This window comes from Bufo bufo, chromosome 4 (assembly GCF_905171765.1).
Source record: "Bufo bufo chromosome 4, aBufBuf1.1, whole genome shotgun sequence".
NCBI classification, from domain to species: domain Eukaryota; kingdom Metazoa; phylum Chordata; class Amphibia; order Anura; family Bufonidae; genus Bufo; species Bufo bufo.
This window is the reverse complement of record NC_053392.1, coordinates 370949080-370974341: the sequence shown is the minus strand read 5'-3', so window position 1 is coordinate 370974341 and position 25262 is coordinate 370949080. Positions and strand designations below refer to the sequence as shown.

Sequence of the window (25262 nt, the reverse complement as noted above, 5' to 3'; positions counted from 1 at the left end):
TTTAACTTTTTACTGTGTATTCAATTACCCCTTAATTCCACATTTTTGTTCGCTGTACTGCCTACTTTTACCTGTGTTTAAAATAGGGTTGCTAGGCATGGTCCGTCTATCAGTTGAAGAACGGAGCACGCAGAAGCAGGCTGCGTGCAAGGTCACATTACTGACAGCCAGGGACTGTGAGTAAATGATTAAAGTCAGGTCCCCTCCCCAGCAGCTGATAACAGTGCCTGGGCTGTGTGCACTTCTCCCTGTCCCTGCGCTTGGCAGACGCTCCCTCACTCAGCAGAGCTGGAGAATGCAGAGTTGGAGCAGTGCACAACAGGGAAGGGAGATCTGCCATCCGCTCAGTGTATAAATGAAAGCAACATGTGGTAAGAGGACCCCTTTGTGCTGCAGGAGATTAACCCTTTAGGGGGGGGAGGGCTCTGGTTACTGGCACTTTTGGGGAGCTATTGTTACTGGCTAGTGAGGGCAGGCGGGATTAGCCTCAAGGTGAGGGCAGTGGCAGCCATCTTAACTGAATAGTGAAATTGCAGTTTTATGCAGACTGGTTGCTAAGGGCTGAATCTTATTAAATATGGGGTAAGTCAGTCTAATAGGAACTGATTCTGGAATATCATGTTATTAGTAACTACATATATGAAAATTGAAATTAGGCTCTAAATGTGACAGTTATCCTTTAACAGTGGCCGGACGCTTAGAGTGCTGGCCACAGTCGGCATACGCAGGGGGAAAAAAACTAAACTGCTTGCGCCCCCCAAAAATGTGTGTGTGTGGGGGGGGGGGGGGGGGGCGCAAGCTGCAGCACCCCTGGGGGGGTTTAGGGTCACACAGTGCTGTGGACCCCAGACACCCGATTAGACAATGAAACTTTTTTTTTTTTTTTCCTAAACTTTCCCTGAATATCCCTGCCTAACCTAACCTGTCCCTAACATTTTCCTAAGTACCTTTTAGTGCCAGATGGACTGTGGAGGGTCAGAAGGGGGTTGCTGCGATGCAGGCTCCTCTCTCCTCGCTCCCGGACACAGAAAGGAGGAGAGGAGAGCTGCATCAAGTTAAACCTCCCGCCCGCTCGTGCAGCCAATCATAAGCGATCCTGAGAGGTGATGTCACCATCACCTCTCAAGATCGCAGGATGGTGATTGGTGGTGTATTATCACACCACCGATCACCATCCTGTTCCGGGTTATCGGGTCAACCCGGAAACGTAGCAAACCGCAGGTCTGATCGCCGATACCGGGGGGGGGGGGGGGGGGGGTGTTGTCACAGCACCCCCCCTCCCCCCGCGCTTTGTCCCAGGGTGCCTGCTGATTGATTTCAGCAGACACCCAGTTCCGATCACCGCCTGCCATGCAGCGGTGATTGGAAATACACATGACGTACCAGGACACATGATGTTCTGGTACATCATGTGTCCCCAACAGGTTAAAATCCACTTCCAAGATCCAGAAGAAATGTGCGACATAGGCCATTTTGCAGATCTGCTATATCGCAGTGTGTCCGGAAATCTGCACAGAATTTTTATTCTCTGTGTGAATGGGGTCATGGGAAACCTTGTTCTGCTGCATTGTACTGTTATGTCTGAACACAGCTTGAAAATCCTCTTGCAGTCCTCCTGAGTTATAGGATTGTTCCACCCACTATTCTAGCAATATTAATATATTCCCAATTTTCTAATCTAGTCAGTAAGGTTAGTTTCGCTCATTTCATTATGGACAGTGGATGTACAGTAGAATCCTTTATGGCATCAGATACTTTATGGAATATAGGATGGTACAAAGCTCTTAAAACCTCGGCGTCCAGGAAGAAATCTCAAAATTAAAATGAACATGCCATATTCTACTAGAGCTTGTTAAAAAAAAAAAATTCAATTGGTCTTTTGAAATTTCTTATCAAATTAAAGTCAGTCTTGGACAACCCCTTTTATCAGTATCTGTATGTACACTGTCAGCCTTCTACCTGTCAATCACTGAGTAAGACCGCCCACTGGACTCCTAAGGACAGAAAGTGCAGAGATGTAAATGTATGAAATACAAGTTTTCCTGAATCTTTTTCCACCAAGCTATATATCCTTCTGCTCAGCTCCTCCTAGCATTTCTAAGGTGACCGGTTAACATTATAGGAATGTCTTTGTTCTGGATGCAAAGCCAACAGATATTGAATATGCAACAGATAATTTGTGCTTGATTTAATGTGTTCTCTTATACAGTGTTTTTTTTTATGTTTTTTTTTATTTCAGAACTGGCTGGATCCTACCAAGGAAATAAAAAGGCAAATTAGAAGTAAGTGCTGCACTTTCCTTGTGAATCTATGAAGACCCATTAAAGCTTAGGTTCTATTTCATAGCTAAGTTAGTCATATAATATACATAATAGGTAACCAGCCCAACCAGCGCCATTAATGGGTGAGGTGGGAATAAAGTTACAAACCTGTGGATAGGAGATAAGGATCTGATTGATAAAGGTCCAACTGCTAGGACCCCCACCAGTCATGAGAGCAGGGGTCCTGTGTGCTGCCACTTCATTCATTCATTATGGGAATCCTGCAGGTTGCCGAGTACAGTGTTCACTTTCCTCCAGAGATTGAATGGCGTGCCAGTGCGCCTTCTCGACCGCTGCTTCTTTTAGTATTAGTATGACACGTCATCTATGTGACGTTCATCGTTCTACTCATGTGATAACTCGGTTTTAGTTTTTTGGCCTGAATATTTATAGGACTGCAATTTTTTAATATGTCTTATTCACACCTCAGTGTTTTGGTCAGTTATTTCCATCAGTGATTGTGAGCCAAAACCAGGTGCGGCTCTAAACACGGAACAGGAGCAGATCTTTCCTATTTACCTTATCTCTGTGCAGGCTCCAATCCTGGTTTTGGCTTACAATCACTGGTGGAAATCACTGACCAGCCTAGGAAATAAAATGTGGCATTGATAGCGTTATCACATTTTTCGGATTAGTATTCATTTCTTAACGGTGTACTGGACATTCGTTCTAAGAAGCTGGTTCTGTTCACCCCTATGTTGAGCCTACAGTTTGAAAAGCATTTTGTGGGCCAGATTTATCATTGGCTCAAGTCAGAATAATGGAGTGAAAAAGTCGAACTTTTTTGCGCAATCGCTAAAACTGTGCAAACATTTGCGACTTTTTTTCTGCTCTGCACTATGCTCGCCAGTTTTCTGAAAGTGGGCGTGTTTTCTTATGTAAATGAATCTCTAGTCACTATTTACTATTGCGACTATTTAAAAACTCACAAAAAATGCGCAATTTCACTCCAGTGAGGACCATGCTTATCTTGAGACTTTTTAATAGAACATGCAACTTTTTCGTAAAGACGTGTGACTTTTGTAAAGCCGCTTACTGACGGATAAATTGCTACCGTCAAACCACATTTATTACAGTCTTAAAGGGCCAATCATAAATCTGATTAGGCTAAAACTGACTTTAGCCATATGTGAAAGCGGAGTGAGCTGTCAGTGTAATGATAAATCTGGCCCTATGTCTTTTCCCAAGGTTCCTTTTAATATTAGAAAATCGATGATTGCATTTTCTTGCCATTTGCGGTTGGGTTTCTACCACTCGAATTCATAAGGTCGATGCCTCGCGACCATTCCCACTGCAAGGGTCTAACTTTAATTTTAGAAGAGGATTTCCTGGTGGTGCCCTCTGGTTTTCTTTTGCTCTCGTTTCCACCTATTGCATGAAGCAGTGGCGGAAACACCCTTGCTGTTCTTCTTTTCCTAGCCCTGTCTTGGCGCTGTACGGTAATCCATTTGTGTGATGCAGCCCACGTAATAGGCATGCTTCTGGTGGTGGTGGGGCTTTACAATACCACTAACTGAAATGCGCTGCCGGGAGAGTAGCAGGAGAGGATCAATGATGTATCACCATTGCACGCCACTACGAGAGTCCTAAATAGCATGTTCAAAAAAATGCTAGACTTGGTTTTAGCATGCATTTTTCATCCTGTATAGATTTAATTTTTTTATGACATGAAGCAGCAGGATAAGAGAAGGGGAGGATGTTTTAGTAATTGGCCTTGGTATTTGAGTCTTCTACCAGGAACACTGGCTAGTGGTTAGGGTTCAGGTGTGAAGCATAGGATGAGTCTGCCTGTGCTCATATCTGATAGTTTATAGAGTTTTCTGCTAAACTCCCTTTTGTGAGGAAAAACAAGGGAGGCTTCCATCCATGTCCTGTGTTCTGCTCTTCACAGAGCTGGAGCCAGTCCATGGTGAGTACAAAAAGCCTTGCAGATGTTGTTGACCTCGGCGCATTCTTCAGTTCTGTCATCACGAGATGGTGGAAGAACCGAGTCTTATGTTGCATTGCATTAAAAAAAAATACTCTCGGGATCATGTGGTTTACAAGTAAGGGAAGAAGCTTTAAAAAGTGGCTTTACTCGGAAGCTTGCATTAACCAGATTTTGCATAGCGTATTCTAATAAAAAAAATAAAAAAAAGTGAACTATTCTAAAACTGTGGCAGCTCAACCCGCTCTCCACCCAGTTTTTAATTCATGACACATTGTCTGGCTGTTCTCTATCGTGTATCTCTCATTCCAGCCCTTTATACACACACAGACATATTGCTGGAGCCTGGCCAGATTCACATACCCTCATCTGGAAGAAGTATGGGAGCCGACCTCCTATCTGTAGACGTATACACATGGAGTATGATTCCTCTGGACACTTCCAGAAAGATTTATCTTTTATACAATGCTTTGCCGGGAAAAGCGTGCTGTCCTCTGAAATATCGACTGTCTAAAGCCGTTGACCAGAACGGGGGCTGTCACATAACTTTACTGCAAATTCTGTAATGAATCACGCGTTGCGCAGTGTATAATACACAGACGGTGCATGAGTGGCTGCCATTTCCTGTGCGGGGCAGTAGATTTTTTATTTTCCCATGCTAGGCCTATGATCAGAATATCTGCTTCATATTCTATAGAATAGGAAATGACTCCTCCAGTCTGTGATCTCCTAGGCTCATGTTTTCTGATAGAGTTCTTGAAGCCCAACTTGATCCTAAAGGGAGCGTTCTAAAACACAGGTGACACATCACCTCTTCTTTTTAATCCGCCCCTGGTTTTGGCTTTCAAAACTGCATTGGAAAACGGGAACATGTGAACCTAGCCTAGGAAAGCGCAGAGGTTCTCCTAAGATAGTTTGCGTTGGCATAATTTGTTTCATTAAAGTGTAAATGTACTTGAAAACATGTTTGATGTGTCATAGTGACAGATTAAAGGTTCTGATTGGTGGGGGTCTGAGTGCTGAGCTTTCTCCGATCGCTAATATGAGGAGCGCCACCTCAGCACTTAGACCTTCACTGATCAAAAACTTTGATCTGTCACTATGACCTATCAAGTTTTTTGTTTTTTTCTATATATTTTTTTAAAATAAAGTATAGTTACTCTTTAAACTGTGGGGGTCATTTACAATCAGAAATCCGCCTATATTAGGTGTATTTCTGGCACAGATGGCTTATTTGCACCGCAGTCAGCAGCTTTTCCCTGCTCACACCAGGTCTCAAAAAGTGGGCATGGTGGGGAAGGGGACCGCCCGGCATCATTTTCTGTGCCTATTTTAGGCGTACAAAATGGTCTAAATGTAAGCCATCTTACATTTGCACCGGCACTGGATATGCCGAAGTTATGTAGAGGCCTGCAGGGTTCTTAAGACTGGCGTCTACAACACTGGTCTTAATAAATGACCCCCCTATGTTTCTACATGGAGGCTTTCAGAAGTGTACGGTGCTCACTCATTTTTGTGTAGGTCGGGCAGCCCCTTTTTATATACATTACTAGCTTTTGTACAGAATCCTACCTGCTGGCTAAATTCGGACAGACTTTGATTTCGCCACCATCTCCATTTCCATCTGCCTTGTTGCTGACATTTGTAACAAACCAGAGCACACTTCAGGATATGTCGAATTCATTCAATGAATACATTTAGAGGTCTTAATGCAGTGCCAGTCCACAGGGTTCAGATTTCCCGTTAGTGCGTTCAGTGAGTATGCCCCTCAAGTGCAGATTAGGGTTAGTGGTCGGAGTGGGACAACCATGATGACTTTCCAAGTCATATGTGATGCAGGAAAAATAAATTTCAGATATTGTCCATTTGTTTTTCGCTCCCATTGCTATAAATCTCTGCATCAATCAGTCGACATTCAGTGATTTAATGAAGCCTATTTGGCAATATTGCAGTTTCTTTGGTATTTTATGGTGTTTTCTGCCATTTCTAGGTTTGATTACTGGAAAGCATAGGCTGGTAACTGTGACAACTAGCATTAGCTATTTCATGCATGTGCCAGTATCGTCTCCGTTCTCTATCTGACCATGAGAGGAGGTCTAAATGAGAAAACAGTGAGGGATTGTGCTCACCAGGGGTGACCTATTTTGGCTCCTGGTGTTCACTATGAATCGTATCGATTGTTTACCATGTAGTCCTTGCATTTCTGTCACTTAACAAAGCTGCCAAAGATACTTGCTGCCTGACGAAATTCTTGACATTTTAATAATTACATAGCGTGCAATTTCTGAAGTGACAATTGACCTTAGTTTCTATAAATACAGCAAAATTAACGTCACTTCCTACCTTCTTGAATTGCCTCCCATTTTGCTGAATTTGGGGCAATGAGGACATTGAAGTATTCCCTACTTCCCAACCAGGCAATTCATTTTTGTTCTCTTTCGTCTGGAGAAAAAAAACACCAGCACGTTCTTTTACATACATCTGGGCTTTAGCTTTCCACACATGTCCATGTGACAACTGTCTATTTTGGTGTTGGAATAAATGATCTAAGATGAGTCTGGTCTGTAGCCCATCGGCTCTGGACGCATGTGCATTGCACAGATGAAGCCAAAGACGGTACACCTTGTTTCACCAGCCAGTTGAGCTCCCTCTCATTCCTTTGTGAGGGACCTGAGGAGAGACCATTTATTTATTATTTTTGGTGGGGGATACACTCATTTTGACCCTGGATGGTCTACACCTACTGGTGATGTAGAAGGTGCGGTGCTATCACATATGCTGGGATGGATCTACTCTTGTATAGTCAGACATAGCTGTGTTTCTCACTTTTTCTGATTTTCTTATATGCATATTCTCGTACAGTATGGTGGGCTTATCGTTTTTTTTCCATTTTTCCTCCTGTTATTTCAGGTTCTCCATGGCAATTTGTCTTTAATGTCAAGTTCTATCCACCAGATCCCTCTCAGTTGACTGAAGACATAACAAGGTAACCATGACCTTAGTCAGCATTTGATTATTTCTTGTTCCTTTCATATAATAGGGGTGTACGTTATTCCATGTCCAGGCCGTTTTCTGCAAAGTATAGCTATTCAGAGCTATGCCCTTACATAGGGCAGCGTAATCTGATGTTCAGGAATCACACACAGGTTAGGTTTATGAAGACTACGTAAATTGCGATCTTTTCCCCAGGAACACACAACATTTCTTTGCTTCCTTCTACACTTTGCTTTTTCACTGTGCCAAACATTTTTCTAGCATCTTAAAGTGTGTCTGTCATCAATCCTGTTAAACCAGGCATGCTGCCTCCTAGGGTTGATCCTGCTTATTGGATTGACACCTGCCTTTTGGAAATCAGTTGCAGCATTCCAGCGACAAAAAGACTTGGGGGAAGATTTATCAAACTGGTGTAAAGTAGAACTGGCTTAGTTGCCCATAGCAGCCACTCAGAATCCACCTTTCATTTTTCCCAAAAATGAAAGGAATCTGGTTGCTATTGGCAACTAAGCCAGTTCTACTTTACACCACTTTGATAAATGACCCCTTTATTATTTTTGCAAATTAGGACTTCAGTGCCCCATAGGGCATGGCCAGCACTTAAATGCTGAGGTACACCGAGGGGCTAGGTTCACCCTTTGGTGCACTGAAACCCTCTTTTGTATCAAGAATAAAAATCTTTTTCTCGGGAACGCTGCAAACAATTTGAACACGAATAAAGTATAATTTTAATCAGCAGGATCAATATGTCTGGTTTAATCGGGTTGATCCTGCTGACAGCCTCTGACATTTTTCAGCTTTTTACTCAGTCAATGTTGAACATCAATTAGACTGCTTTGGCACCAGATATCTTGCTTGATACCCCACCAAGTGTACCACATGAGAGAAGTCGGTGGCTCAGAAGAATCATTGTGTGAAATTATTTGGCTAAAAAAGTAAAAAAAAAAAAAGGTGAATCACTTGAAGCATTTTCCTCGTATATCTCATGGTTGCCTTTGTTTCCACAGATACCAGCTGTGCCTTCAGCTCCGTCAGGATATTGCTTCTGGACGTCTTCCGTGTTCATTTGTCACACATGCATTACTTGGTTCGCTCACGTTGCAGGCTGAGGTCGGAGATTATGATGCCGATGAGCATAGCGCCGACTATATCAATGACTTTCAGTTTGCACCCAACCAAACAAAGGAACTGGAAGACAAAGTTGTGGAGCTACACAAAAACCACAGGTCTGTAAGATTATGCCGGTAAGCTGATACACATAAGCCGGAAGTCCTCCGAAACTGCCAGTGCTACATGCGTATGTGGGGCTCCCAGCTCCACCCCAATGGCAGGCTTTGGGAAAGAAACTGGGATCAGGCATGGTGGATTTCAGTCTTCCCTGATCCTTTGTTCCCACTTGAAATAAGCCAGTTCCAGAGTTTTTTTTATTTTTATCAGCGGCTTAGTCCCCTATCTCCATGGAAGTAAACAGGCATGCTTGGTGGAGTCAGGAGAAATAGTTGATGGCTGAACGAGTGTTTCATATGAATAGCCAACGTAACACTTCTAAAGTAATATGCCACCCTGTAACCACTGACTGATAGATACAGTATGTAGAAGTGGCTATTGGAACCAGTATTTAGTGATAAACCCATACCATAGGTCCATTCTTTGTTAGCTCAGGTGTCGGCGGCTCCTACCAACAGCATCCCGGTGTCGCACCCCCACTGATATTGACCTATCCTAAGGGTCCTTTTACATGGATTATCTGTCAGGTTATTGGGGAAAAGAATTTGTATACACACTTGTTCCCAATAATCTGACAGTGTCATAGGTGTTGGCAATCACATGAGTGTTCGTTAGTTTGGGATATTTTGGTGCCCTTTTCTCCATGTTGAAACTTGCTTTCCTCTTTTTAGAGGGCTTACACCCGCTCAAGCAGATATTACTTTCTTAGAAAATGCAAAGAAATTATCAATGTATGGAGTGGATCTGCATCATGCTAAGGTATTGGATTTGTGTTCCCTTTTCTTTTTTTTTTTTCTTTTTTTTTGCATGTGGTTCCACAGATCATTTTTTTGTGATATTTTGTCAGATTTCGTGACCTTTGGTGTTCCTCACCACTTTTCAGAGTGGTCTATGTTTAAGTGCTAAAAGTGAGATTAGACCTGGATTATGCGCCACATTTACTATGTGCCATTTTTGCAACCCCATGCCAGGCAACCCCCTGGCGTACTTAAACACATACACTCACACCAAATATATTATTATGGTATAAGTGCACAAAGCAAAGGCAGACTTAAAAATGGCACAAAAAACACAATTTCTGCACCATTTTCTTTGTGCTATGAAGGGGCAAGATAGCATGAGAAGAAAAAAAGAAACCTGATTGACCCTTTAGTCACCCCTTTATGTATGTTTGGCGTCTTCAATAATGTACTTTCACCTTTACTGTATTATGTATTATTATGTTATCTAGCCTTTTTAAGTTATGGCCTATCCTAAGAAAAGGCGATCAGTAGCTAATCAATAGGGGTCCGACACTAACCTCCCAAACCGTCCACCCCCCCTCCCCCAGTAATAAACTGCTATATGAAGTCATCGCCGGAATGACACTGCATCATCAGCATTGTAGTGGACAGGGCTTCTTACTGCTCCCATTGAAGTCTATGTTGACTGTGCTTTGTAGCGTGCCCACCGACTTCCAGCGATGGAGCTACACAGAGCAGCTGATCGGGTGGGGCGTGGGTGCCTGACGCCTGCCTATCAGCTAGTGATGGCCTATCCTCAGCAGGTTTCTATTTGATACTTGTGCTATTTGTTCCGTAGATTCTAGAGACTGGTATCTGAAATGAAGGGTTTACACCCACGTTGGCACACTTTTTGTGTACTATAAACATTGTCTTCTTCTCTGTAGGACTCTGAAGGTGTGGATATAATGCTTGGTGTTTGTGCAAATGGACTGCTCATTTATAAAGACAGACTTCGAATTAATCGTTTTGCCTGGCCCAAGATTCTGAAAATTTCCTACAAGCGCAGCAATTTTTTTATTAAAGTGAGACCTGGGGAGGTAAGTTATTTTTGGAGGCTTCAGCTGTCAGAGACTTTAGTTACCATTCATGCCATTGCACAGCTACCTTTTCAGGCAAGCATGTATGTTAATTTTAATCAGAACAATGGGATAAACTGACTTTCATGGGAACAGACGAATGCTAAAATCCCATGGATGGCTCATACACAATAGCTGTAGAATAGTGAAAAACTTGTACACAGGCACTGATAATTTTATTCATGCTAAAGGCGGGTTTACAAGTGCCAATGCAACAGCCGATTGTCAGGAAGGAAGCGTTCCGTCCCGACAGTCGGCTGCTTATCCAGTGAGAGAGACCGCTGCATGATCTCCTTCACAATATGAGGTATACAGAATCATGGCTTCTGGGCAGCAGATCTTTCGGCTGCCCAGGAACTATGATTGGAGGGCCTGCACGAACGACAGGATCACTCGATGATTCGCTCATTCATCGGGTGATCGCTGAAATATTTACACGGCCTGATTATTGGGAACAAGCGTTCGCATTCCCGATAATCTGGCTAATTATTGGTATGTTTAAATCCAATCTAAGTCTAGTTTTATTAGTTAGTAATCTATTTGCATACGCAAGGGATGCGTTTCAGCACAAAAATGGTGCCTTCCTTAGGCTTAAGCACTTAACAAAATGATCACAAATGGTGTACTAGACAAATACATTAGGGCGGAAGTTACACAAATGGACCACCCATTTAGTATAATATCCTACGTCATGTCAAAAATTGCGTGCACTACATTTTTTATATAATTACAGTAACTAGTGGTTAAAAAGCAGGTAAAATCAACTTTTGTTTTTTAAAGGATCTGTCAGACTGTGGTGAACCTTGACCTATTAAAATAGGGCATGGTATATAGTGTAAACTACAGCATTAAAACCTCTAGAGAGCCGCATTGTATCTTACACTAGTCGAGATTACAAATTCCTTAAAACTCAGTTATGTCTCCTATCCAATAAGCCACAGAATATGCTCTGTCCGTATCAAATAAGGCAAGATTTAAAAGTTGTGAGCAAATGAAAGAGCTTCTGGTAGTGGTGTGGTGATAATGCATAATTTCAGGATAATGGCCAAGTAGTTTAGGGTTTAGTTTTATCGGACTAACCTGTCCTGCTGTTAGAGAATCTATCTTTATGACCTGGTTGTGGTTTAACGCTACTTTCACACCTGCGTTTGGTGCGGATCCGTCTTGTATCTGCACAGAACGGATCCGTTTGCATTATTCTTTTTTAAAAAAAAAGTCTAAGTCAAAACTGATTCGTCCTGACTTACATTGAAAGTCAATGGGGGACGGATCCGTTTTCAATTGCACCATATTGTAAGTCAGGACGGATCTGTTTGGCTCCGCATCGTCAGGCGGACACAAAAACGCTGCAAGCTGCGTTTTGGTGTCCGCCTGAAAAGCGGAACGGAGACCAAACGCAGGCAAACTGATGCATTCTTAACGGACCCTTATCCATTCAGAATGCATTGGGGTTGAACTGATCCGGTTTGGGCCGCTTGTGAGAGCCCTAAAACGGATCTCCCAAGCAGACCCAGAAACGCCAGTGTGAAAGTAGCCTTAGATGGCTATTATCAAGCAGTGACCCACTTGTCAGGCTCCTGGAATATCATCATGTAATATGCATAAGTCACCATGTTAAAAGGATTGTCAACAGTAGTGACCATACTAAACTGCTGACAGTATTAGGTAGGGGCAGGGGAGAGCAGCACACATACATGTTATGAAGCTTTTATTATTAGGAATATTGTGAATGTGAACATTTATAATAGGTTCTTCTCCTGCAAGTGCCCAGGAGGTGCAGCTTGACTGTGAAGTGCTCTCTGCACTGAGCGGCTTCACACAACCACCCTTCTTCTCTTAGGAGACCACTGCAGCTGTCACTCGGGGGAGAGGCTGTGAAGCTGCTCAGTTCAGAGAGCATGTCTCAGTGAAGCTCCACCTCCTGGGCACTTCCAGGAGCAGAACCTGGCAGAACAAAAGTTCATATTCACACTACTCCTATTTATAAAGTGTCCACAAAAGGTTGGTTTATCCTGCTTTCTTCAGCCAATACCTAGTCCTGTCCACAGTTGAAACTGCTGATGGGCTCCCTTTAACCTAGATCAGTAATGGCGAACCTTTTACAGACCGAGTGCCAAAATTGCAGCCCAAAACCAACTTATTTATCGCAAAGTGCCAACACGGAAATTTAACCTGAATACTACAGTCCAATATAGTATACCTTCCATGTACTTTATCATTTAGCTATAATAGCCTGCCTACATTTTGTGCACTGCTGTGCTGTTTATAGTGCGCCCTGCGCTGATGAATGGCGGGAAAAGTGTAAGGTGTATTGGTGCACCTTAGACTTTTTCCAGGGTGCGGGTCCCCACAGAGAGGGCTCTGAGTGCCGCCTCTGGCACCTGTGCCATAGGTTCGCCACCACTGACCTAGATGTTAGTAGGTATCCTGTTAAGAAAACAAGTGTTTGCAATGATAGTATCCATAAAAGTACAGAAAATTCCTGCACACTCCCTATTTCCTAGAAAGGAACTTCATTTTGTTTGGGACCACATGGAAAATCAGTTTAATCCCAAAGACTAGGGATGAGCCAATTTCATATTTTGAAGTTCGTGTGCGAGTTCATGTTGTTGTTGTATTTACTGAATTTCGTTATGAATTCCTGTACCACGGACCATAATGCAATTCCATGACTGAATGCCTTTAGAGCAGGGGTGCACAACCTTTATTGGTCTGGGGGCCACACTGTCACATCACACTATTTCAAGGGGCCGCAAAAACAAAAATTATTCAGCGCTTGTTTGCATCAGCCTATTACACAGGCTAATGCAAAGTGACTGGGGAGGAATGATCACTACCACAGTCATTCCTCCCTCATTCACTTCTATCGATTATCGGTAGCACATTCCTGATTACACGGTGAGATGTGCTGACGATAATTGTACATCTTCCATCCTGATAAAATATACAAATCAGCCGACAAACGAGCGATTCCTTGTTTATCGGCTGATCAGCGGTATGATTATACCGCCAGATATCAGGAATGAGCGCTCCTCTGAACACTTGTTCCCATGAGCGCTCCTGAATATCGTGCCATGTAACAGGGGCTTAGAGATCTCCTGGTAAAAAATGATTTTTAACACGTTCCTGCAGCATGGGCCTGAAACAGAAGATTCATACTTTCCTGCTCCCTGCCGCTCCCGCTGTCTCCATCTTCTGGATCCAGCGCTGTTAACATCCGGTTGGATTTGGGCATAGTCACTTGCACCTCTCCAGCCAATGACTGGCTTCAGTGGTGATGTGGCCACAAGCCGCGTCTCACCGCTAAAGTCAGTCATTTGCTGGAGAGGTGCTCCGGGATCGGAAGATGGAGACAGTGAGAGCAGCACGGAGCAGGAAAGTAGGAATCTACTGTGTCATGGACCATGCTGCAGGAATTTGTTAGAAATCATTTTAGTTGGGAAACTCCTTTAAGTGGCGACTTCTCCTTCCTGCCTCCTATTCACAAATAAGCGCTTTACTTCACTGCAGAGGATGGCGCTCACTGGTTCTTACCACCTTCTGCACCCCCATATATACTGTAGGTGCCCTGCAATAACCAGTAAGCACTTCCCCTGAAGGCTCACTCACACGGCCACTGTTTTAGTCCGCATCTGAGCCGCATTTTTTTTATGTGACTTGGATGCGAAACCATTCACTTCAACATTCCATGTGCTGTCCGCATCCATTACTCCGTTCGGCAAAATGCAGAACACACATGGCTGGTGTCCTGTGGACCAAAGGATAAGTATGTGTATGAGGCCTTACTAGCTGGGAAATCACTTATTGGTTAACTCTTTAATGGCCAGGCCTGAAAAGGCCTTAAAGGGGTTGTCTTATCATGGAGAATAGGTGCATATCGCTAGGATATGCCCCCATTGTCTTATAGGTGCGGAGCCCTGCAAGTGAAGGAGGGCACACTGCGCATGCGCAGCCGACCTCCATTAATTTTCTATGGGGCCGGCGAAAATATGTAGAAAATGTTTCAGATCTTTGAGTTCAGCTCATGCAAAATGGGAGCAAAACCGAAAGTGTTGCGTTTATATTTTTGTTTAGTGTATATATTTGCCACATAATTTGTCCATAAATGACCTTTGGGGACACAGATTTATTTATTTTTTTGCATCCAAAGGACCCCCAGTTACAGGGAAAACCAGGCTGCTGAGGGAGGCTCTGTACAGGACAGAGCTGGTGAGGCTCTGCACTCCTCTGCCCCTGACACCTGGCGATCACGTAATCGCCGGGTCTAAACTGCACAGCGCTCACCTGTGTGAGGAGAAGCCAGAAGCGCTGATACACTGCTTCTGCCTTCTCCTCGGCTCTAGTGCGGTCTGACAGCCGGGGATCTGTCCTGCTACGGTGCAGGAGTTATAATGCGACATCGTGCAGCTCTATGGGCAGAAACACAACTGCATCGCACGATCAGCTGTGTTTCTTTCCAGGAGGACAGGTGCCGCATGTGGCCCGCGGGCCGCAGGTTGTGCACCCCAGCTTTAGAGGCATTCCGTTACTCATTCCGTCATAATAGAAGTCTATGGCCTGCATAACGGATCGAGCATAACGAAAACCGGATGGATCAGTTATGCTGGCCATAGACTTCTATTATGACGTTATACATTCCGTCATGGAATTGCATTTTGGTCTGTGGTAACAGAATCCATTACACAATTCAATAAATACAACAACATGAACGTCAAAATATGAAATTCGCTCATCCCTACTAAAGAACAGAAGTTTCCAGCAACAAGCACTTATTTTGTAGGTCAACAATTGTTCTTTTCTTGATCTTTTTCCATAGAAACCATTATTTCCCCCTTCTAAATCTGCTATTTGTGTATGTAGAGAGCAGACGTCATAGATTGTGTGACACTGGGGGTCTCACAATCGGGGTTTGCCCACACATACAGGCTTTTGATGTACAATAGTATTGCCTTGACTTTACACCCTAGCCGTACTCTGACTGCAGCCTCCACTTACTTTTAGTACTGATTAGCCCATGTTACCTGGATTGTTTGGTTAATTCCTTGCCAGAACTGGAACATTTTTGGGCAAGCTTTGCTTTTCTTCTACAACCTGATTGTGCTCGCGTGTATGCCATTTGTGATACATTTGTCAATTGACATTTACAACAGGATAGTTGGTAAATGTCTGATCCATTGAGCTCCTGCCGTACACTATAGTGCGGGTCCCAAGCCCACCATTCCTTCTCACCGCAGTCGAGCATGTACCCTACCGCTCCATGCAGTGTCTATGGGACCCATGTGCTTGTACACTGCCCTGTCTTATAAAGTCAGGATTTCCAGTTTATTTGACTATACACTAGTTAGATGCCTGCTGTTCTGGGACCATCACTATTGTTGGGATGGTAGTGCAATTGCACATGGTCTGTGTGTTGCTCTAATAAAATACAACGCCGCAATGAACCTTTACGGTTTGTTTTGTGCCACATTGATGCAGTTAAATGGCTTCTCCGCTAGTCTGTGGTCTGAGTAGTGTAATGTGTGTAGGTACATATATTTATAACTTGTCCACGTCCTGAAATTTCAAGTCTAAATGGTTGTCTTCTAGCTGGAACAGTTTGAGAGCACCATTGGGTTCAAACTGCCAAACCATCGTGCTGCTAAGAGATTGTGGAAAGTTTGTGTGGAGCATCACACATTTTACAGGTACTTTTTTTTTTTTTCCCCCCAACATATCCTATGAATTCTTATTAGATACAGATTATTCATATACTTTGACTTTAGGAAACAGACTGCTAAGGCTACTTACACACTAGCGGCAGGACGGATCCGACAGGCTGTTCACCCTGTCGGATCCGTCCTGCCGCTATTTCGCCATGCCGCCGGACTGCCGCTCCGTCCCCATTGACTATAATGGGGACGGGGGCGGAGCTCCAGCGCAGCACGGCAGTGCATGGCGAGAGGCCGCCGGACTAAAAGTACTGCATGTCATGCTGCGCCGGAGCTCCGCCCCCATCCCCATTATAGTCAATGGGGACGGAGCTGCAATCCGGCGGCACGGCGAAATAGCGGCAGGACGTATCCGACAGGGTGAACAGCCTGTCGGATCCGTCCTGCCGCTAGTGTGAAAGTACCCTAAATCTTTTATTCCCGCACTCCAGCTCTTCATGACCTTCTTCTTCTTTTTTTCTTTTATATTCGGAATTAAATATGTTTTCAAGAAAAAAGAATTATTGCAAACATCCTAGCTGGATCAAAATAGCTTAAAAAAGTTATACCAGCCTCACCGATGCCCTGTGCGCAGCTTTTTAGCAGGGAAGGCACAGGCAGGAGCTCTGCATAGCACATCGCTGCTCTGCTAAAGCCTGGCATAGCACATCTATGCCAGGCTTTAGCAGAGTGGAGTTGGCACAGGCAGGAGCAACAATGTGTAAGCAAAACTGTAAAAAGAGTATAATAAAATTTATCACGTCATTTAGAGTAATTTTTAATACGATTTTTCAAAAGTTTAGTTAGACTTCAAACATGGCACTGTCCTAGGATACTACCTTTGCCAAAATTCAGTTCATGAATTTTTGATTAGCTGGATCAACCCCAGTGTACTCTACTACTCAGAGTGACAAGAGTTCAGTGATGACGCGTCAACCATGCAGATTCTCAGAGCATCGAGTGCCGGAGAGCGCAGCCCATTAACTCCTCTGTTGCAACAAGCTTCAGCAGCTGCATACACTCCTGAAATCGCCATAGCCCTCCAGCTGTTGCAAAGCTACAAATCCTAGCATGCCGTAATAGCTGTAGGCTGTCCAGGCATGCTGGGAGTAGTAGTTTTGCAACAGCTGGAGGGCCGCAAGTTGAGCATTTCTGCCATAGAGGATGCAAAGTGTTGTCTGGGGTGGTGTAAAGCAAATCATCGCTGACCTCTGTAGCAATGAAAACTTGTTCTGTGGAAAGAGGCATCATATTTCACCATCTGGATGAAACTGGGTTTGGTAGATGCCCAGAGAATACTACCTACTAGAACAGGGATGGCCAACCTGTGGCTCTCCAGCTGTTGCAAAACTACAACTCCCAGCATACCCAGACAGCCTACAGCAGGGCAATTGTAGTTTTACAACAGCTGGAGGGCCGCAGGTTGGCCAGCCCTGGTCTATAATGCATGGTGCATACTGTATAATCTGGTGGTGGAGGGTACTGAGCTGTTTTTCAGAGTTTAAGCAGAGCCCCCCATATTTCCAGTAAGGGTAATGTTACACAGTGACCCTCAGCACTCCTGTTGTTGTGAAACTACATCTCCCAGCAGGCTCCATTCACTTCTGTAGGAGTTTTGAGAACCGCCACCCAAGTCTGCATGTTGGGAGTTGTAGTTTTACGACAGATGGAGTGCTGGAGGTTGCTGACCCTTGGTGTAGGGACACTCGGGTGACTGGCACAGAGCCTTCAACCCCATAAAATGGTATTGCTTTGCAGAGATCTTTGATTGTGCTCATATTGTTTTACACTGAACCTTCTTCCAGGCTCTCATCTCCTGAACAGCCACCTAAAGCCAGGTTCTTGACTCTGGGATCTAAGTTTCGGTACAGTGGTCGCACGCAGGCACAGACTCGAGAAGCAAGCACAAGAATAGACAGACCGGCCCCTTATTTTGAACGTACATCTAGCAAACGTGTGTCCAGGAGTCTTGATGGAGGTAAAAAATAGTGTATGCTGTTTAGTATTAAAAGGTCTTTGGTTATTTTTAATCTTCTTCTAATCATAATATTCTGAGATGGAAAAACTCCATTCAAAGGGTTGTCTCACTTTAGCAAATGGCATTTACCATGTAGAGAAAGTTAATACAGGACACTTACTAATGTATTGTGATTGTCCATATTGCCTCGTTTGCTGGCTGGATTCTTTTTTCCATTGCGTTATACAATAGTCGTTTCCCACCACGGCAGCAGCGCCATATGAGGTTCCTGGACAAGAGCGGCTGCGTATGCGTGCCTATAATCGCTCCCATGGTCCCAGCCACCAAAGAGGCCAGCTCCTTTTCCTATAGTGTGCAAGCACGACCACCGCTACTGGATTTGCAGGGTGGTCGTAATGGAAAAATGAACCAAGGAGGCAATATAGATAATAACAATACATTAGTAAGTGGCTTGTATTAACTTACAATTTACTGAAGTGAGACATCCCCTTTAATGCAATTCTTTAATATCTCAGGATAGGTTCTGTAAATGTAATCTTTAAATATTCATATAATATGAAAATTCACAGTGACGTATTATATAACCTGCCATGTGGAGGTCCTTTGGTGCCTCCTGCTGGATGTTACATGTCAGTACAGTTTACTTCCTTTTGCCGCACTTTGAGTCTGTTTGTCTGGTTCTACGATGTACAGGGCTTTCCATATCCATATGTGATTATTTTTGTGTAATAAAGCACATTTACAGTACAAATTGCATTCCGTTAAATGCTTTAAAACTGCTGTGGTACTCCCTTTGTTGTAAACCTGTGTCAAGTGCACATTATGTCCTTGTGACTCATTTGTCTATGGTTTTTATGTTGACTTTGAAGATTTGTTTTTGTTTTTAGGGAAATGGGGGATTAGTAACCGCAAATATGTAGTTGGTTATACTACTTTATAAAATGAAACCTAAGGCCATGTGTAATTAGCATACGTGACTTGAACAGCAGGAAAATGAGACCCTTCCTAATCTAGACCTTTACTTATTATTTCCAATGTACAGCTCCTATTGGAAGCCTCACAGATCAGAGCCTTCTGAAGCATGTCCCTGTTTCTGGTGGAGTCAGTGCTGTTGATGGTGTAGTGTCTGGACCAGAAGCTGCGACACGAGAAGCTCAGGATGGAGTATCAGTACCCAGTATTCCATCAGGGTTACCCAGTGATACAAAGGTAAGGACAGTGAGGACCAGGGCAGTAAACGTAATGCGCTGGTCTGTGAGGAAAAGTGCCATTTTTGTTACCGCTATTTTGCTTTCTACTCATTGGTGCGGTGTTACTTGTGTGTTAACCTATGCTTCATATGTTTGTTATGGCTGTATTAGTTGTACATGGTCCGAAAATATCTGTCTTGAAGAACTGCTTCTTTGCATCTATTTCTATAATAAATTGCCCCTATTTTTGCAAAACAGTTGTTAACATTATTGCTGGCACACACATAAAAATGTAACTTTTAAAAAAAATGAATCTGCTTTCAGTGGGACAATTACCTGGTGACCAATTGCTCATTTTGTCATCATTTAAACTGTTTCACTGTAAAACAAGCAAAAAACTAGTCCAAATCCATTCCACCCTTTAAAGGGATTGTCCACTTTTATTATATTGATGGACTATCCTCAGGATAGGTCATCAATAGAAGATCGGTGGAGGCTCACTTCCGGCACCCCTGCTGTTTGAAGAGAATGCAGTGCTCGTACAAGAGCTGTGTTCTCTTCACTGTTTACCTGCTCGTCATCAACATTGCAGTGGCGAGCAGGTGTAATTACAACTCAGCCGTGCCCATAATGAATATTATGGAGCCGTCCCATTGAAGTTGTAAATACACCTGCTCACTGCTGCAGTTGTGATGGCGAGCGGGTAAACAGAGAAGAGAACACAACACTCATACAAGTGCTGCCTTCTCTTCAAACAGCTGATAGGCGGAGGTGCCGGCAGTCAGGCCCTCGCTGATCTGATATTGATGACCTATCCTGAGCATAGGTCTTCAATATTACAAAAGCATACAATCCCTTTTTAAAGGGGTTTTCCGAATTGCATAAAAACTCAGTCAACTCCTGTAAATGGCCTAAAATGCCCACCATTTCTCCCCCGCTTCTTTATGTGCTGCTTTCCGGTCCTCGCCACTGCTCTTTGTTTTCCTGGCTGCAGTGGCGACATTCTGTGCACACAGGTCACTGTTGCAGATAGATAATCACTGGCATCAGCAGAGATGTCCATGCTGCAGCCGGAGGACCAGAGCTCAGGACAAGAAGAAGCAGGAGGTAAAATGGGATTCCATTCTTTTAAGAGGTAGCTATCCTGTAAGTCAGTGTTTGACCTTTTAAACAGGCCTTGAGACATAACTTGAATAATAATGAGGGCAGACCAAGTCACGTCTCAAGGCCCTTTTAAAAGGTCGAACATTGACTTGGGCCTCATGCACACGAATGTATTTTGTTTCCGTGTCCATTCCGATTTTTTTTGCGAATAGGATGCAGACCCATTCATTCCAAAGGGTTCGCAAAAAATGCGGACAGCACACCGTGTGCTATCCGCATCCGTATGTCCGTTCCGGACCCCCGCAAAAAAAAATATAACGTCCTATTCTAGTCCGTTTTGCGGACAAGGATAGGCATGGTTACAATGGATCCGCAAAAAAAAAAAAAGGATGCCATACGGATGTCATCCGTTTTTTTTGCGGATTCGCAGTTTGCGGACCGCAAAACACATATCCTTATAGGATAGCTACCTTACATCTCGTGATGGCAGAGCTTGCTAAGAGGTGATTTGCATACCCTCTTCCTAAATTTTTAGAGGAGCATTGCCTGGCCTATAGGACTCCTCATGCCAATTAGGCGCTCTCCATAAGGAGATATAGTATAACCTGTATCCATTATTTTGTTATTTGAGGCCGTTTAGGGTTTCCTTGAGTTTTTCGATAACTTCTACAACTCATTTAAAATACACAGTAACTGAACGGAGTTCATACAAATATCGCAGAACATTCAGTTGGAGATTTCTACTGCAAGTGACAGTGCTCCCGCCTTACCTCAAAGCATTTTGTATATGCCTATAGATTTCCCGATCCTGCCGTGCGTACATGATCATGTCACAATTAGTTTAGCATCTCTCCTTAACATATATGCAGCTTAATACATATTTTTTTATGAAACGTAACTATGCTAAATTGATATGGCAGCTACATCTGCTCCAAATCTGAATTTGACACCCCTCGCTTTCGTCCTGCCTGCATCAATGTGTTGTGATCCTGGTTTTATGCTATTTTTTGGCTTTTGCATGCTAAGTGTATATTAAGATAATAAAAGTAATGCAAGTTATTGTCGCCAGCCCAGGCACACAAGGGCCATTGATAAGTGTGTTCTTTGGGGTGCTGTATTGTATTGCCACACCAGTATAGACTGTGGCATGTATATACAGATTTCCCTTTACACTGTACTGACTGTTTTCTGATTGCACGGTTGTGTACTTCTTTGTTACTAACATTTTTTCTATCTTTTTTCTTTCTCTGTCCCTATTGCATACACATTCTCACTCTTTATTTTCTACAATACTGCATTTTTATACACGCCATATTCACCTGCTTCTGCCGGTGTTGTTGGAGTAGCTCAGTCCCCCATCATCACAGTCACCCATTCACTGCAGTCATACCATTTCAGCAAACCTACCATCCATCCCTGAGATGGACTTCCCTTCAGATATGTCAGATGACGATGCAGCGGAGGAGCCCCATGCAATATCCTCTAGTGGTGATGGCATACATTTCAGAGAGTGTACTACCAAGGAAGTGGCACCAATCCACAATGACTTGCTTACAAAATTTCTGGAGTCTACCACTGATGCAGGCAGCCATTTTTCCCCTCTAGCAGTGTGCAATGGCCACCTGTCTTTAAAGTACAAGACAGTGGAATGTGGCTTTTTTTCCTTCAGCTCTTGCAAAATGTTCCCCTTTAAGTTCCCTTCCCTGCTGGATGAGGATGGGTACCTTAGTTTCCCCAGTCTCCCAGACGTGTGTGTGTCTTTTCTGCCATCAAGTCTACAGCGCTATGTTTGTCTTAGCTCGCCTTCCTTCATCCCATCTCTTGTCCTCATCTTCGTGCTGCTCCTTTCAGCCTCTCGGTCTGTCCCATTTTCATTGGTCCTTTCCCTTCCTCTTGCGCTGTCTCTTTGCTACCTGGAGCCTAAAGCGAATCCATTGGGCTCTTTGTATGACCCTGACCTGAATGAGAAAGCAGGGGAAGAGGTGTGTAACACTATTCTAGCTGCCACTTGCACCTAGTTTTCACATCTGTCTCTTTTCACACATTTCATAGGCAAATATATAAACCATGAAATGGAAGGGCATTTAGTATTTTATTTTGTGTTCTCTATGCACACTGGAAGCTGTTTTCCACCAAGGCATCTGTCAGCAGATTTGTACCTATGACACTGGCTGACCTGTTACATGTGCACTTGGCAGCTGAAGGCATCTGTATTGGTCCCATGCTCATATGTGTCCACATTGCTGAGAAAATGAAATTTTAATATATGCAAATGAGATTCTAGGAGCAACGGGGGCGTGGTCATTACACCTAGAGGCTCTGCATCTTCTGCACTTTGACTTTAGGAGAAGTCAGGGCCAGGCGTGAAGAATTTTTCACTACTTGGCCCAGTCAATCAAAGTGCAGAGGGTGCAACAGTCGCAGAGAGAGCAGAGCCTTTAGGTGTAATGATAACGCCCCTGTTGCTCCTAGAGGCTCATTTGTATGTATTAAAACATCATTTTTCTCAGCAATGCAGACACATATGAACATGGAGGTAACACAGATGCCTTCATCTGCCAAGTGCACATGTAACAGGTCAGCCAGTTATATAGGTACAAATCTGCTGACAGATGCCCTTTAAAATATGGATTAACCTGTTCTGTATGCAAAGTGCAAGAGACTGCAATGGTCACCAATTGTCTTATTTTACAAACCCCCTCTGTGTGCTCACTGAGGGCAGCATAAAGTAGTGACAGACACTCTTGGTATGACCACATATTCCATCAAAGTATTAAGCTGTGTTGATCAGTTTAAAATCTGACCAGTGAAAATGTACATAAAAATACCTATTCGCTATTAAATGAATTTTCAGGGAACTGAATATTAATGAGCGCTGCGGCCTCTTCACTGTATATCAGGGTCAGCACCATACATTGTGGGATAGAAGTCTTGGCTGCCAGAGAAGAGTTCCCATCACCCCAATATTGAATTTAAGTCCCATATTAGTCTCATTGAGGGCAGCATAAAGTAGTGACAGATACTGATTTCAGCGGTCTGTCATTCATGAACTAGTATTTAGTGGTTGCTGAGCACTTGGTATGTAATTATTGCAGCCTGTGGTAGAAAAGGGTCACATTCGATAGCATAAAAAAGTATTGCGATACTCAATAGCACGCGAAAAAAATAAACACCAAAAAAGCTGCGTGCATTCCGCATTTTATGGAACGTCCGGCCCATAATCAAGCAGTCCTATCCTATTTTTTTGGGTGGACAAGGTGCCCAAAAAAATGGTAAATCTTGCATTTTTGATTTATTTTTATTTTTTTCCCCGTTTATGGCGTTCACCGCATAGGAGATTTTTTTAATCTTTTAATAGTTTGGACTTTTCGGACGTGGCCATATGTAATAGGTTTATTTATTGTTTAGATATTTTATATGTAAAATTAGGAAAGGATAGTGATTTATACTTAATATTTTGGTGTGTTTTTTGTTTTACTTTTTAAAAAACTTTTTATTTAATAACTATTTTCCCCCTTAGGGCCTAGAACCTGGGATCTTTTAATCCCTTGTCCTATTCACCCTAATAGATTTCTATTAGGCTAAGTTCACACGAACGTGTGTGATCCGTGGCCGTATTGCGGGCCGCAATACACGGCCACAGTTCCGTGTGAATTCCGCATAACGGATGCGGACCCATTCACTTCAATGGGTCCGCAAATCCGGAATCGCGGAACGGCCGCACGGGACGGGACCCCTCGGAAGCACTACGGAGTGCCTCCGTGGGGTTACGTCCCGTACTTCCGTTCCGCAAAAAGATAGAACAAGTCCTATCTTTTAGCGGAACGGCCGGATCGTGGACCCATTAAAGTGAATGGGTCCGCGATCCGATGCGGCTGACCTACGGCCGGCGATCGTGCATTGCGGCCCGCTATGTGAACTCGGCCTTAGGGTGAATAGGGCTTCACACTCTCCCTGCTGCCCTCTGCATAGTGCACACAGCAGCAGGGAGCCGACTATGGCAGCCAGGGCTTCAGTATCGTCCTGTCTGCCATGGTAACTGATCCGAGCCCCAGGATTACGCTGCTGGGGCTTCGATCACAACTGCCACTATACCACCAATGAAGAGAGCGGAGGGGACTCTGTGGCCACCGCCACCAATGATTTAAATACTGAGGGGGGGGTTGGGGGAATACTGCGCCACCAATGACTTAAATACGTTTAATACTGGGTGGGGGGGGGAAACCAATGTGCCACCAATGGTAGTTAACCTCTGATACTGACTGCAATAATTACATAGCAAGTTCTCGGCAACCACACAATATTCGCTCATAAGGGACGCTGAAATCAGTGTGTCTTTCACTACCTTATGCTGTCCTCAGTGACCAAAGTACAAATGTACATACAAATAATGATTCAGAGCCAAAATTAAAGTCAAAGTTAATCTTCCTTTTTGTCCAGAGAGCCATTGAGTTATCTACAATGGTTGGGTCAGACACAAATACTACCTGCAGAGCAAGAACAACGTACCTTATTTCTCAGGTGTTTGACCCAGCAGAGTCCTAAACCTTCCCTTTTCCAGAAAGTTCATGGATTAGGAATGGACATATTGGAAACTCTTTGTAGGATAAATCTCTTTTGCTCAAAGAACTGTATGGTTTTATACATACTATATATTGAGCCATATACGACCATCCTTGTTTACCAGAAATAATGAAATATTGTTATCCTCCATTGAACTACACAGCACCTGCTATGTAAAGCCTTACAGTGAATTTCCTCTATTTATGATATCGATTTTCGGTCCAAGCGTCTGTGCTCGTTAGTATTATAATATATTTTATAGCAGTCAGAACGTAGGTTCTCTGATAGAACTGCATAGATTTAAATAGAAAATAGCAAGCATATGTGTAGGCAGTGGAAATGGAGCTCGTAGTTACACTGCACTGCCACTAAAAGCTGGACAGCATACAGTTAACCAGCTGATCGGCGGG

The 25262-nt window shown here is 43.6% G+C and overlaps 2 protein-coding genes across 8 annotated transcripts in view; both read left to right on the top strand.

Annotated features, from left to right (window-relative positions):
* Window positions 1-25262, top strand: part of EPB41L2 (erythrocyte membrane protein band 4.1 like 2) — a 179759-nt gene that overhangs the window by 106662 nt on the left and 47835 nt on the right. For all 7 annotated transcript variants that reach the window (XM_040429135.1, XM_040429136.1, XM_040429140.1 and 4 more), the window contains 8 exons: window positions 2240-2282; window positions 7159-7234; window positions 8250-8468; window positions 9141-9228; window positions 10139-10291; window positions 15917-16014; window positions 17823-17995; window positions 19038-19204. In XM_040429135.1, the coding sequence (XP_040285069.1) occupies window positions 2240-2282; window positions 7159-7234; window positions 8250-8468; window positions 9141-9228; window positions 10139-10291; window positions 15917-16014; window positions 17823-17995; window positions 19038-19204 (1017 nt within the window). The remainder of the gene's footprint in view (window positions 1-2239; window positions 2283-7158; window positions 7235-8249; window positions 8469-9140; window positions 9229-10138; window positions 10292-15916; window positions 16015-17822; window positions 17996-19037; window positions 19205-25262) is intronic.
* LOC120998495 (band 4.1-like protein 3) lies at window positions 20913-22479 on the top strand. The gene has a single exon (XM_040429147.1). The coding sequence runs from the start codon at window positions 21711-21713 to the stop codon at window positions 22305-22307; it is 597 nt and encodes a 198-aa protein (XP_040285081.1). The 5' UTR covers window positions 20913-21710; the 3' UTR covers window positions 22308-22479.

What these genes read in the sequence shown, in the direction of transcription:
- LOC120998495 (XM_040429147.1), top strand. Translation starts at nt 21,711, where the DNA reads ATGGACTTCCCTTCAGATATGTCAGATGACGATGCAGCGGAGGAGCCC.